Source organism: Staurois parvus, unplaced genomic scaffold, assembly GCF_062004578.1.
Source record: "Staurois parvus isolate SC_StPar_1 unplaced genomic scaffold, SC_StPar_1.0 ptg000096l, whole genome shotgun sequence".
In the NCBI taxonomy this organism is placed as follows: Eukaryota; Metazoa; Chordata; class Amphibia; order Anura; family Ranidae; genus Staurois; species Staurois parvus.
Genome location: NW_028317892.1, coordinates 4,250,707 through 4,266,522, shown reverse-complemented (window position 1 = coordinate 4,266,522; position 15,816 = coordinate 4,250,707). Strand labels below are relative to the sequence as shown.

Genomic DNA, 15,816 nt, shown 5'->3' with positions numbered 1-15,816 from the left:
TGCTACAATTTGCACTGGCCCTAATTGCTAGTGTTACTGAACCCACAACAGTAAAATCAGTCTGTATATGCAGTAAAGCATGCTTGTTATACTCACTGTGGAACCTAAGGGGTTAATCCTTTGCATTGTGTAAAAAGGCTGTTTGATTAGGTCTTCTTTGATCCTCCCTTCCACTGTCTCCAATCCATCTGCTTTATAGTACAGAGCCCTAAGAGGCACTCTGCACATGCTCAGTTTGGTGTGTATTGCTAGATTAATTTTTTTCTTTGGGAGGGTGCATGTAATAAGTACAAGGTCAATCAGCACAATCCAGACAGAGGACCAGGCAGAGGCAGTCTTATAGGACAGACAGAGGAGAATGAAAACTCCTTCTACAAGATTAACCAGTGCTCGGCCTACACTGATAGAAGTCACAAGACTGCTCTAACTGCTGATGAGAAAAGGTATTTAGCAGTTAATATTTACTAAAATAATTGCATTTCCATGTTGTGTGTACTGTGGGAGACCAGATATAGTGAATGCAGGGTCCTGGGTTTAGTAACACTTTAAAGTGATACTAAAGACTTTTTTATTAAACAAACATGTCTATACTTACCTGTTCCATGCAATGGTTTTGCACAGAGCAGCCTGGATCCTCCTCTTCTCGGGTCCCCCGGCTGGTGATCCTGGCCCCTCCCTCCTGTCAGGTGCCCTTGCAGCAAGCAGCTTGCTATGGGGGCACCAAAGCAGATGCATTCCTGAGTGTGGCTCTGTATGTCCATTCACTGCGCTCCTAAGTGTGGCTCTGTATGTCCATTGACTGCGCTCCTGATCCTGATCATGTGACTAATTATAGCGGTCATTTGATATAAAATGTGTGCCGTGTAGCCCCCCCCCTCTCCTGGAACATTAAAGCCCACTTAAAGGATGTTCCCTAACTGCACATTATTCTAAATATTTCAAGCTTACTATACAGCCCTGTGCATAAACCTTACAAAGAAAAAAAAAAACCTAGAAACATTTAAAAAAGCATTAATAACAAAACCAAAATGTACTGTATTGCAGCTTACCATTCATTAGATGTAATGGCTGCATTAGTTGTTTTTTTAAACCTTTTCCCTTTGTTTTCACCTAGTGATCTGGCCAGTAACACACTTCCTGAATGAGGCCTGGTTCACATTATTGTGGATCTGCAAGTCTCAACTGCGCAGGCAAGGCAACCCATTCATTTGAATGAACTGCTGTACCTGTGTTTCATGCAGGGAAAATTGTGTCCCATCGTTGGTGTCAGTGGAAGGAATAGTGCCCCGTCATTGGTGTCAGTGGAAGGAACAGTGCTCCATCATTGGTGTCAGTGGAAGGAACAGTGCCCCATCATTGGTGTCAGTGGAAGGAACAGTGCCCCATCATTGGTGTCAGTGGAAGGAACAGTGCCCCAGCATTGGTGTCAGTGGAAGAAACGGTGACTGAAGGGCCAGAAAACAGTAAGCAAAGGAACGCATTTGGCCTGTCAGTGGAAGGAACAGTGCCCCATCATTGGTGTCAGTGGGAGGGATAGTGCTCCATCATTGGTGTCAGTGGGAGGAATAGTGCCCCATCATTGGTGTCAGTGGAAGGAATAGTGCTCCATCATTGGTGTCAGTGGGAGGAATAGTGCTCCATCATTGGTGTCAGTGGGAGGAATAGTGCCCCATCATTGGTGTCAGTGGAAGGAATAGTGCTCCATCATTGGTGTCAGTGGGAGGAATAGTGCTCCATTATTGGTGTCAGTGGGAGGAATAGTGCTCCATCATTGGGGTCAGTGGAAGGAATAGTGCTCCATCATTGGTATCAGTGGGAGGAGTAGCGCTCCATCATTGGTGTCAGTGGAAGGCATAGTGCCCCATCATTGGTATCAGTGGGAGGAGTAGCGCTCCATCATTGGTGTCAGTGGAAGGCATAGTGCTCCATCATTGGTGTCAGTGGAAGGAATAGTGCCCCGTCATTGGTGTCAGTGGAAGGAATAGTGCTAAATCATTGGGGTTAGTGGAAGGAATAGTGCTCCATCATTGGGGTTAGTGGAAGGAATAGTGCCCCATCATTGGTGTCAGTGGAAGGAATAGTGCTTCATCATTGGGGTTAGTGGAAGGAATAGTGCCCCATCATTGGCGTCAGTGGGAGGAATAGTGCCCCATCATTGGTGTCAGTGGGAGGAATAGTGCCCCATCATTGGTGTCAGTGGAAGGAATAGTGCTTCATCATTGGGGTTAGTGGAAGGAATAGTGCCCCATCATTGGTGTCAGTGGAAGGAATAGTGCTCCATCATTGGTGTCACTGCAAGAAATAGTGCTCCATCATTGGTGTCACTGCAAGAAATAGTGCTCCATCATTAGTGTCACTGCAAGAAATAGTGCTTCATCACTGGGATCAGTGGAAGGAATAGTGCTCCATCATTGGTGTCAGTGGGAGGAATAGTGCCCCATCATTGGTGTCAGTGGAAGGAATAGTGCTCCATCATTGGGGTTAGTGGAAGGAATAGTGCTCCATCATAGGTGTCAGTGGGAGGATTAGTGCCCCATCATTGGTGTCAGTGGAAGGAATAGTGCTCCATCATTGGTGTCAGTGGAAGGAATAGTGCTTCATCATTGGTATCAGTGGGAGGAATAGTGCCCCATCAGCTGTGTCAGTGGAAGGAATAGTGCCCCATCACTGGTGTCAGTGGAAGGAATAGTGCCCCATCATTGGTGTCAGTGGAAGGAATAGTGCCCCATCATTGGTGTCAGTGGAAGAAATAGTGCTCCATCATTGGGGTTAGTGGAAGGAATAGTGCTCCATCAGTGGGGTCAGTTGAAGGAATAGTGCTCCATTATTGGTGGCAGTGGAAAGAATAGTGCACCATTGTTGGTGTCAGAAATTGTTGCCCTGCTGTTGGTGTCAGTGGGATGATTAGCTCCTCATATCAGTGGACGAATAGGTGACTGAAGGGCCAGAAAACAGTAAGCAAAGGAACGCATTTGGCCTGCGGGCCACAGTTTAGAGACCACTGGAATACATAAATAAATTAAAGCTTATCATTTTAACCACCCCTGCCAGTGTTAAATGGTTTGTCTCATCCATGTGCACATGATGATGGAGAGCTTGTGCTTCTGAAAACAAACTTGCTGGATGGATCACCAGATGAAAATAGAAGAAATAAAGCTTAGTGTTACTAAACCCAGGTCCCTGCATTAAACTATACCCGGTCTCCCACAGTACACAGAACATGGAAATGCAATTATTTTAGTAAATATAAACAGCTAAATACCTTTTCTCATCAGCAGTTATAGCAGTCTTGTGACTTCTATCAGTGTCCAGCAGAGCACTGGTTAAAGCTTGTAGGAGGAGTTTTCATTCTCCCCTGATTGTCCTATTAGGCTGCAAAACCGCTGACCCTCTGTCTGGACAGCACTGACTGGTCCTATGCGGATCACATGCACTCGCCCAAGAAAAAAAATCTCTAGCAATACACACCAAGCTGAGCATGTGCAGCTTGCCCCCAAGGTTCTTTACTATCAGTAGACGGGTTGGGGACAGTTAAAAAAGGGGAGGATCAGAGAAGATAGGATCAAACAGCCTCTTTACACAAATGTGGAGGATTAACCCCTTGAGTTCATCAGTGAGTATAACAAGCATGTTTTACTGCAGGGGTGTCAAACTGGCGGCCCTCCAGCTGCTGCGAAACTACAAGTCCCATCATGCTTCTGCCTTTGGGAGTCATGCTTGTAAATCAACAATGCAGAGTTGTCGCTAGTAACAGCACCCACATCTCTTGTCCAATGCTGTGGTCCTGATGCCATGACCACTCCTTTTTTTTTTTTTTTTTTAGGTGGTCCTAAACCCTTCCACTGTAATTACAAGCCTCAGGTGATACACATAGATGAAGCAATTCTCCTTCATTGTACCTGTTTATCTGCAACCATCTCTTCTCTACAGCATTCTAAAACACACAGGCTATTTCTTAGCAGTAAAAGGCATGGGAAGAGAAGTTACACAGGGCACAGCATACAGCAGGGAGCTGAGTGTAATCTGAGACCTGAGTGGAGGGAAAGGACACACCCTCTAAACCAGGGGAGTCAAACTGCAGCTGTTGAGAAACTACAAGTCCCATCATGCCTCTGCCTTTGGGAGTCATGCTTGTAACTGTCAATCTTGCAATGCCTCATGGGACTTGTAGTTTGGCAACAGCTGGCGGGTCGCCAGTTTGACACCCGTACTTTACTGCATATACAGGCTGATTTTACTGTTGTGGGTTTAATAACACTTAAAAAAAGGAAACTAATGCAGCCATCACATCTAAGAATGAATGCACTGCAATATAAGAAATGTTTGCTTTCGGGTTTAATACTGCTTTCAGAGTGACTGGATCCCAAATAATAGATCGGTGTAGGCAGTGGCTGAATGTAATAAATCAATGACTGGAGATCAGTCCACTGAAGTGCCATGTCATTAGACAAAAGCCTAGCAAGGGGTAATACTGTACTATGGACTAGTACGCAGACATCCATATGGGCAGTCTGGTTATTTGGTGGCGGACAGGTAGTAGTATACACACTCCATGCAGAGAGAAGGCAGATTGAGGGAGGGGGGGGGTCCTGTAGCCTAAACACAATGCACACCTCATCCACTGCAGCAGCGGAGATCTGCTTCCCCTATACACAAAGTGATGGGAGCATCCAGCAGCAGCCAATGTCCAATCCACCATCCTACATGAGCCATGCATGTTGACAGCAAGCATCTCCCCTCCTGGTGTCATCCTCATCCCTCATGTGATGCAGTACACATTGTGTAAAGTGCACAAAGCATGCCTGCTAGAGGCATCCAGGAGGAAGCACGAGGTAGGTAGGGGCTCTGCAATGTCAGATGTGACAGCTGCCACCACCAGGTCGTCCATCCCCAGCTGGCTGATCACAAGGTGCACACAAAGACTGCAGAGAGCCAGTCAGTCCGCACACATGGTGTCACCCCCTTCCCCGAGCCTCCTATGTGTCACCCTGTGCTGTGCCCCCCCCCCCCCCTTTATTTGTAGTGTTTATTGTAAGCTGGCACCAGCCTTACCCAGGACCCCAGCCGTGCCATGCTCTGTCTTGTCACCCTCCGCCTGGCCTTTCCTGCTTCTGTCCGGCTCTGGCTCCGGCATGCTGGGGCCGGGATCAGGATGGCATGGGTCCGGAGGTCCCCGCTGTCATTGGGGCTGTGCGGAGAGAGGAGGGACAAAGGGACACTCAGGCAGCGAGGAGCCTCCACACGGTGGATATTTCGCTTCCAGGGCCCGCCCGCCTTCCTCACTTCCTCCTTCATATGCCGCCACCACCGTCTTCTCTGGCTTGTTTTTTTTTTTTTTTTATTACCTCAGAGGGATGATGTATGCTCTCTATCCCTCCTCTTAGTGCACACGGAAAGTTCGCACTGTTTATTACTACCCATTATATCTGTGAGGAAAGTGCAGCCTATAGTGACTGACATTTGCTACACATTCGCTTCATACAACTGGAAACATTTTTAGGTTTCTTTTTTTTTTTGCACGGAGAATTTCCTTTAATTAACCCAGGCCAATATATATATATTCCTCTCATACATGTACAAATCAGTATTTTTTTGCCTAGAAAATAAATAACTTAGAAACACAGGCGGATTTACCATTTGGAAACTCGGGCACTGCCCGAGGGCCCGGGGGCAGTAGGGGGCCCCATGAGATGCCCCTGGTACCTTTTTCATAGGCTTTTTTGAGTTTGGCCAAGGACACGGGCCCCATGATCCCCTATTGCCTGGGGGCCCCATGAGTTGTCAGTCCGCCCCTGCCCAAACATGATATATTTTTTTTAAGCAGAGGCCCTAAAATAAATGTTGGGTGATGCAATTTTCTAGGTCCCAGGGGGTTTTTCAAACACAGATTTTATGGAAAAAGTGCTCTATAATTGACCAGGCAAATTCAGTTATTCCTCTCCTACATGTAAAAATCAGCATTTTTTTTGGCTAATAAAAAAAAAAAATAGAACCCCTAAACAGGGGTGTCCCTAGGCAGGTGCGGGGGGTGAGCACCTATTGCACGGGGTAACAACGGACCCGCTCCACGAAAAAGTAAGTTTTAAAGTAAGCTGACGATCCCTGCAGGATGGATCGGATCTACGGATTGAGGATAATGGATCGGACTCTGATCCATTATGCTCCCCAATCCGCAGATCCGATCCATCCAGCGGGGATCGTCGGCTTGCAACCTATACGGGGTTAACTGATCTCTCCACAAGCTCCACGAAAAGGTAAGTTTTAAAGTAAGCTGACGATCCCCACAGGATAGATCGGATCTACAGATTGAGCCAGGGGCAGACTGACCATTTGGAAACTCGGGTACTGCCCGAGGGCCCGGGGTCAGTAGGGGGCCCCATGAGATGCCCCTGGTACCTTTTTCATAGGCTTTTTTGAGTATGGGCAAGGCCACAGGGGCCCCATGATCCCCTACTGCCCGGGGGCCCCATGTGTTGTCAGTCCGCCCGTGGATTGAACATAATGGATCAGAATCTGATTCATTACGCTCCCCAATCCACAGATCCGATCCATCCTGCGGGGATCGTCGGCTTGCTTTAAAACTTACCTTTTTCGTGGATAGATCAGTTAACCCCATATAGGCCACAAGCCGACGATCCCTGCAGGATGGATCGGATCTGCGGATTGGGCAGCATAATGGATCGGACTGGTGGCTTACAGTGAAGTCGAACGATTTCAGAATTGGGTGACCTGCCGATTTCCTTGCAATTTGCAAGACATCTGACAACAGATGTCCATGCAAATTGCAACAAAAGTAGTGCATGCACTACTTTTGAAATCGGTGTGGATCCGACCAAGTTGGAACCGCACCAATATGACCATTCTAATAGTGGACAATAGGGTGAGACTTGACACATGATTTGCAAGTCGCCTGGCATGCAAATCGCATGCCAAATCGCACCCAATGTGACCGGGGGCTTAACATGGTTTCCTATGGGGCAGATTCACATCTCTGCGTTTTCATCCGATGCATTTTTTGGAAACGGTGAGGGACTTTTTTGAAGGGCCAGTTCACACTACATGCATTTCAGTTGCTTTTTTTCTGCATTCAAAAGCACAGAAAGTAGGTTATATGGTTGTCAGTGTCATATTCCCACCAGTGCTTGCAGTTCCAGTGTGTTCCAGTTGCAGAAAAAAAGTAGAACATGCTGCATTTTTTCTGCACAGAACTGCGGTAAAATGCATAAAAAACTCACTGAAATGCACTGGAATGCACCTAGAACGCACATGTCCCTATTTAGATTGAAGAAAAAGAGGGGAATAATTAACTGGAATGTATAAAAAGCACATGTAAAAATGCATCCGGAATGCATCTAGACTGCATTTCTATAGTGTGAACCTACCCGAATGCAAAACGTTGAATTTTTAGTTCTAAAGACTTCAATAGGAACGCTGCTGAAAGCATGTATTGCACTTTTACTGCGTTTTTGCCACATTTTTTGATGCATTTTGTGTTTTAAATCTGCCTAGCAACAAGAAAAAAAATGGAAAAAAACGCAAAACGCATTAAAAATGCGACAAAACCGCAAAATGCAATGCAGAAATGCCTCAAATACAACCTGCATAGGTGTGAATCTAGACCAGGGGTGGGCAAACTTTTTGACTTGAGGGCCGCAATGGGTTCATATATTGGACCCGGGGGCCGGACCAAGAGTAGATGAATGATGTGTATGTGTCATCCATAGTAAGTATAGTAATATTCCCCCATAGTAAGCATAGTAATTAATCCCCCATATAGTAATTCATCCCCCATAGTAATTCATCCCCCATATAGTAATTCATCCCCCATAGTAATTCATCCCCCATAGTAATTCATCCCCCATATAGTAATTCGTCCCCCATATAGTAATTCATCCCCCATAGTAATTCATCCCCCATAGTAATTCATCCCCCATATAGTAATTCATCCCCCATAGTAATTCATCCCCCATAGTAATTAATCCCCCATAGTAATTAATCCCCCATATAGTAATTCATCCCCCATATAGTAATTCATCCCCCATATAGTAATTCATCCCCCATAGTAATTAATCCCCCATAGTAATTCATCCCCCATATAGTAATTAATCCCCCATAGTAATTCATCCCCCATATAGTAATTCATCCCCCATAGTAATTCATCCCCCATATAGTAATTCATCCCCCATATAGTAATTCATCCACCCTATAGTAATTCATCCCCCATATTAATTCATCCCCCATATTAAGTCCCCAAGTCCCCCCTGTGTCAATTCACTTACCTTTGCTCCGCGCGTTCCTCTCGCCGTGTCCCGCACCGTTCCGGTGTAGCATGAAAATCTGTCTCCTATGAGGATCTGTCCCCCTCGACGTATCTGCGCATGTGCCAGTTTCAGGCATTAGCAGCCGATCGGCGATCTCCGGCACATGCGCAGATACGTCGAGGGGGACAGATCCTCATAGGAGACAGATTTTCATGCTACACCGGTCTTCAGGGTGGACTGTGAGAGGAGCCTAGCGGGAGCCTAGCTCCGCGGGCCGGATTAAAAGGTCTGCCGGGCCATATACGGCCCGCGGGCCGTAGTTTGCCCATTGCTGATCTAGACTAACTGCCACTGACATCACAGTGACACCAATACAGTGATCAGTGCTAATAAAAGCACTGCACTAATGACACTGGGCAGGAAGGGGTTAACCTCTGGGGCGATCAAAAAGTTAACTGTGTGCATTTTTACTGTGTGCTGTGTGTTACTAGGGAAACATGCTGCTGTGTATTTCTCTGTTGTGCAGAGAAATACACAGCAGCATATTACTTCTGGCAGGAAAGAGACCTGTATTGTTTACACACACGTCTCTCCCGTCAGTGATAATCGGGGATGGCCAGGTGCTGGCTGGGAATCTCCGGTCTCCAGACATATGTAGCCGCCAATGGCAGCGTGGGTAAGGCAGCACACGTGTGCTCCCTACCCGGAGATGCAAATTTGCATATATATGTGATTTTGCGCAGCCCTGCCGCCCTGTGGCAGTAGTACTGCTATAAGGTGGTAGGGAAGTGGTTAACCCAGGCCAATTCTGATATTCCTGTCCTACATGTAAACATCAGCATTTTTGTGGCTACAAAATGACTTAGAACCCCCAAACATGATATATTTTTTAAGCAGAGGCCCTAAAAAATAAATAGTAGGTGATGCAATTTTTTAGGTCCCACAGGGGTTTTTCAAACTCAAATTTTATGGAAAAAAGTACACTTTACTGCATTTTAGTGCACAAAGACACAATGGAATACCCGGTTGTTCTAGAAACATAAAAGATGATGTTATGACGAGCAGGGGTGGACTGACCTTTTAGGCACTCGGGCACTGCGCGAAGGCCCGGGGTTGGTAGGGGGCCCATGAGATGCCCTTGGTACCTTTCATAGGCTTTTTTGGGTGTTGTTTGAGTGTGGGCAAGAACACAGGGGCCCCATGAGTTGTCAGTCCACCCCTGATGACGAGTAATTAGATACCTAACATGTCACACTTTAAAATTGCATATGCGTGGAATGGCACCAAAATACTGTACCTAAAAATCTCCATTGGCGACGCTTGAGTGCCTGTTCACACTGATGCAAATTCTATGCGGATCAGATGCGATCTGTAAAGCATAGATTCGCATGTCCTGTGCGAGTTTAGTACATGTGTGGTGCAAATTTAATCTCTTGCTATGCCTAGTCCCCTTAGATTCAATTGGCACCCGTCACAGACAAAATTGCTCTGTGATACTGCACTGTGAAACTGCATCACATTCGCACCGCATTAGTGTGAACCGGCACTCAAAAGCCTTTACAGGTTTAGAGTTACACAGGAGGTCTGGAGCTAGAATTATTGCTCTCGCTATAATGTTAATTTCAATACCTTACATGTGGCTCCAACACCATTTACATATGCATGCACGACCTGTGTATGCGATTGCCTTTGTGCACATGTACAGGAGGTACTGGGGTGCTTTAACTTTTTTTCACATTATTTATTATATTTAGATTTTTGTATTTTTACACTTCTCTTTAACTTTTTTTTTATCACTTTTATGGCTATCAGAAGGAACAATGAACAGCATCCCTTGTGATAGCTGGAGCAGTGACAGGTCCTCTTTAGGTCCTCTGCCCTTCAAATTATCTCATCAAACCCAGATCAGTTTGATTAGGTGCTTTCACAGGCTGGTAATGGTCTGTTTACATTAGATGGAAACCAGAAGTGACAAAATACTAGTCGCTTCCAGTTTTTCATAGAGATGATCGGGTACGTTCCGATCCTTGGTCAGCCACCAACTTCAGTCTGGACTCCTCGGTAGAACAGGAGAGCCTGGGATGTCAGAGCCTTTCAGCCACCTGTAAAAGCAATCCAGAGGCTAATTAGCCACTAGGATTGCTTTTACATTAAGCATGTCAATACCGGGCACTTTTACCCCCTTATTGCCCAAGCCAATTTTTAGATTTCAGCACTCTCACACTTTGAATGACAATTGCGCGGTCATGCAACACTGTACCCAAACTAAAATTTTATAATTTTGTTCACACAACTAGAGCTTTCTTTTGGTGGTATTTAAACACCACTGGGGTTTTTATGCTTTGTAAAATTAACAAAAAAAGACCGAAAATTGAAGAAAAAAAACATGTTTTTCTTTGTTTCTGTTATAAAAGTTTGCAAATAAATAATTGTTCTTCATAAATTTAGGCGGAGATGTATTCTGCTACATTTCTTAGGTGAAAGTAACCAAAATCAGTATTTATTATTTAGTCTGTAGGAAAGTTATAGAGTTCACAAACTATGGTATATATCTGAATATTGATCAATCCTGAAGTACTGACGGCCATTCTAGTTTCTTGAGGCCCAAAAATGTCCGAACAGTACAGATATCACCCAAATGACCCCTTTTTGCATTGGCATTGTAATTTTTTTGCCGTAATTTTTCGGAAAATGAAGAAATGAAAAAAACTTTTCACTATTTTTTTTTACAGACTGTCACCAGTGCAGTACAGCGTCAGCATATAACTGGTGTGGTGGTGATCAGGGAGTGCATGGAGTGCATCACAAGGTTTTGAAATATAAAAAAGAAAAGAAAAAACATGTTTTTGTTTTTTTTCTTCATTTTCCAAAAACTTGTGCCAACAAACGAGATCTGCAAAAAACAAACAAGATCTGCAAAATACTCACCATGCTTCTTATCAAATTTCTTGGGGTGTCTACTTTCCAAAAAGGGGTCCTTTGGGGGGAGTTTGGTGCCATCCTGGCATTTCAGGGCCTGCGAAACTGTGATAGGTAGTCAGGAAGTGTAATGTGGAAATAAAGCCCTTTTAAAAGCCTGAACGTGCTTATTGGATTTTGGGGTCCTGTACTTGGCTAGACTGCCAAAACATCTGTCATATGTGGTACCCCCATACTCGGAAGAAGTAGCAGAATTTATTTTGGGGAGTAATTCCACATATACCCATGGCATGTGTGAGAAATAAATCATTTAAGTGACAATTTTGTGTAAAAAACAAAAACAAAACATTTTTGTGTAATTTTTCATAAACTTGTGGTAAAAAAATAAATTCTTCTATTGATTCAACATGCCTCTCAGCAAATAGTTTGGGGTGTCTACTTCCCAAAGAGGGGTCGTTTTAGGGGGTGGGGGCATTTTATGCCCAGCATTAGAAGTTTATGCCACACATCACTCACTCTTCAAACCACCTGAAGACCAAGTCTTTACTGACACATTGAGTCACCGTTAATGGCAACCTTTAAAAGCAGGCGCAGTATACTGTAATGAAACGTGTGTTGTTCCACCATATTTCCTGTTCTTGCTGTTCCCATTTTTACTTTATCAGCAAGTACCGGACAGGAGCATCCCCGGACATGAGTGACCCCGCCCATGCTTCAGGAGGCCTGTAACACACTGGACAGGAGGGGTGGCACTTACTAGAACCGCAGGAGCTGAATACCGTATTCTCCTCCTCTAACACTGGCATTCCAGGAGGAAAATACAGGTGATCCAAACCTCCTGGAGGCCAGTGCAGTACAGCCAAGTTCCAAAACAAGTTCTCCACTAACCAGTGTGACATGTGTGTGCTAGTGCGGGCCCCGTATCTCTTTCGAGGTGCCCGGAGTCCAAAACGCCACAATACCATCTTTCTATGGGAGCCGGCATTTCTTTCCCTGCCAGCTGCCTTTATAAGCCATTCACTGAAGAGCAGATTGAAGGTGCCTCCTGCTTGGCTCTGATGTTTCATGTACACAGGACAGAAGGAGCCAGAGAGGGACAGCGTTCTGCATTTGCAGTGATCTGAGGTCTGACTGTAAGAGGTTTAACGAAGCCAAGAAAACGGGAAACGGTGACCGGGAAGGTGGGGTGGGGGGCATGGCCAAGTATCACAGTTTCATGTTGCCAGGAGTGATTTTGGGTGGTGGGTTAAGCAGACATGTGTTAAGGGGTGATTTGGAAGTGGAGAAGACTTGTGCTAGAAGGAGGGTTGGATTTGAAGTCTGACCCCCCCCCCCCCCATAACACAAATCCTCTCCCCTTCAAAATTACCTCTAACACCGCTTAATATCCTCCTACCCCAACCTCCTAAATCAAAAAGAGATGCCAGTTGCCATAGAGGGGGCTATCTGGGAACCTCACAAGAGAGTCAATTGTCCCACATGGTCACACTAGCACGACCCTGCCAGACACCTAATGCCACTGTCCACTGCCCTACTGCCACTGTCTACTATCCTACTGCCACTGTCCTCTAACCTACTGCCACTGTCCACTGCCCAATTGACACCATCCTCTGCCTTACTCACACATCCACTGCCCTACTGACATCCTCCACTGCCCTACCGACACCATCCACTGCCCTAATAACATCCTCCACTGCCCTACTGACACCAACCTCTGCCCTACTGACATCATCCACTACCCTACTGAGACCAACTTCTACCCTACTGACACATCCACTGACCTACTGACATCATCCACTACCCTACTGAGATCAACCTCTGCTCTACTGCTACTGTCCTACTGACACCATCCTCTGTCCTACTGCCACTGTCCACTGCACTGCTGACACTTTGCACAGCCCTACTGACACCATCCACTGCTCTACTGCCACTGTCCACTGCCCTACTGATATCCTCCACTGCCCTACTGACACCGGCCTCTGCTCTACTAACACATCCACTGTCCTGCTAACACCAACCTCTGCCCTATTGACACCGTCCACTGCCCCACTGACACTGTCCACTGCCCCACTGACACCAACCTCTGCTCTACTGACACTGTTCACTGCCTTACTGACACCATCCTCTGCCCTACTGACACCATACCGTACACTGCCTTACTGATACTGTTCACACACCATCCTATGTCCTACAGACACCAGCTTCTGCCTTACTGACACCATCCATTGCCCTAATGACACCATCCCCTGCCCTACTGACACCGTCCACTGCCCTACTGACTGACAATGTCGACTTTTAAAGTAGGCTTATATTTTTAAGGTAGGCTTATATTTTTACAGTGACATTTGTTTTATTATATTTTTCCAAGTTTTCATTACTATTTAGTTGGGCCTTGCTAATTAATCACTTGACCTCTGAAAGATTTACCCCCCCCCCCCTTCCTGACCAGGCCATTTTTTGCCATTTTTTTACTTTAAATGGACAATTGTGCGGTCATGCAATGCTGTACATAAATTAAATTTGTCTTTTTTTCCCACAAATAGTGCTTTCTTTTGGCGCTATTTGATCACCACTGTTTTTTTTATTTTTTGCGCTATAAACAAAAAAAGACCAAAAATTTTAAAAAAAATCCCAATATGCGTATATTGATTGGTTTGCGCAAAAGTTATGTAATTTTTTTTTATACTAGTGATGACACTAGGCAGGAAGAGGTTAAACATCCAGCGCTATCAAGGGGTTAACTGTGTGCCTAACCAGTGTGGGTACAGTGTGCTGTTTTTAAGAAAGGCATGTGCTGGATTTTATTACCTGCTTTGCAGGGAAACAAAATCCAGCACATCGCTGCTGACAAGACAGGGCTCTGCCTTGTTCTTTCTCTCTCCTTGGCGATCAGTGGGTGCCAGCTGTCATCCATTGGCCAGCCCCCGTTGATCAGCTTGTGGCGAGGCGGGGGCTTGCACGCTCCCTACCAGGAAGTGCAAAATCACGTATATATACGTGATTCTGCACACAGTGCCCGCCCTGTAGAAGTAAAGCTGCTGTGGGGTAGTCAATAAGCAGGGTTATTTCTTTTTTTTTTTTTTTTAAAAGGGTACTGAACCCCATGTGATCTTTGATCTTTCATGTTGTTTAGGTAGATTTCTACCTTTCAAAGGTTGCCTACCCCTGCTTTAGCCACTTGGAGCATCTTGACACACAGTGGAAGCAGTGATGGTAGTGGGGGGCCCCAGTTCAACTTTTGCATCAGGGCTTACAAGCTTCAAACTATGCCTCTGGCTCTAACCAACGAAATAGAAATCCTTCTGTAGATGACAACTACAGATTTCTATGGATTTTGGAGCATTAAGTGCTGCATTTCTCTGAAGATACACTATTCTTTTTAAGATTGCATAGTGTCCCTATGGAGTAGCTTAAAAGACATTACTGCACATACTAAATATTTAATTTGTAAACCTCTACTTCTCTCAACAGTTGCAGAAATGATAACCTATGTCCATGATCTTGTTGCTTTAAAGAGATTCTTACCAAGAGACTTGACGATTGATCTTCCCTTTAGTCCTTTACTGCAATTGTCTCAATTTGCCAAAGTTCCAACACACTTTATTTTATAAAGTGTAATTATTTTCACCGCTATTATGTTTGCAGTGCATTGTTATATAATTTTATATAGCAGAAGCTACTTTTACATTTGATCTGGTTGATATTCAAAGTTTTTAGTATGCGTATGGTAATCAACCATGCTTAAAGTAGAACTATAGGCAAAACTTTTTTCATGTTGGCTAGAGCAGTGTTTCTCAACCTTTTTTCACTCAAGGCACCCTTTAAAATGCTTCACAATCTCAAGGCACTCATAACAAAGTGTAAAAAACGAATAGTTTTATATAACGCAGCAACATCTGCACATGTAGGACACCCAATATTAGAGGTGATTTATTCTTCAAAAGCAAATACACCTTTGCAACTGGTACTGACTAGTATTCCATTGTTTCTCTTCTCTCCCTCTCTCAGCTAATGTGATCCCTGTGCTGACAGAAAGGGGCAAGGAAGGGGAAAGCTAGGATGCTGTGCAGGTGCCCGATGTTCTTATCAACTGATGACATCATTGGCTGTTATGTCGCCAGTGGCGCACAATGAAAACCTGTGGCTTTGTGTAACTAAAAGGCAGGCTTGATCCACCTGGTGGCTTGTACAAAATTTCTGGTCACTTTTTAGGCATTTTGTCAAGGCACTCCTGAAGAAACCTGAAGGCACCCTGGCTGAAAAAGGCTGGGAGAGCAAGGAAGGGTTAAAACCCCTGTTGTATTTTTGCCATTTGTCTTCCATTGCCAAATGAAGACAAAGACTTCTCTTCACTTCCTGTCCTTTTGCCAAATAGGAAATGAGACTAAATCCCTGCAAAGTAAGGGAATTACCTGGAACCCCCCACCAGAACTGGTGTCTCCACTGGAAGATTTCCCCTCTGTTACTTTTCTAGGGACAACCCAAAATGTGGGACTTTCAATTACTTTCACTTTCAAGGATAATGGTAAACAGGACGAATAGAAAGGGTGAACCTCTCTAACGGAGACACAGGCAGCAATAAAAGCTGACAGGTGTTCTAATCCATCTCCATTCTGTCCAAAACTAAAAAAAAAAG

At 45.0% G+C, this 15,816-nt stretch overlaps 1 protein-coding gene across 5 annotated transcripts in view; it reads right to left on the bottom strand.

Moving 5' to 3' along the window:
- ANO8 (anoctamin 8) overlaps positions 1-5,281 on the bottom strand; it is a 131,764-nt gene extending 126,483 nt beyond the window's left edge. For 3 of the 5 annotated variants that reach the window (XM_089670845.1, XM_089670846.1, XM_089670848.1), the window contains exon 1: positions 5,053-5,281. In XM_089670845.1, coding sequence (XP_089526971.1) covers positions 5,053-5,134 — 82 coding nt within the window. In that variant the 5' untranslated portion in view covers positions 5,135-5,281. The remainder of the gene's footprint in view (positions 1-5,052) is intronic. The other 2 variants (XM_089670849.1, XM_089670850.1) reach the window with 2 other exon arrangements.
- Positions 5,282-15,816: the final 10,535 nt, after the last annotated feature.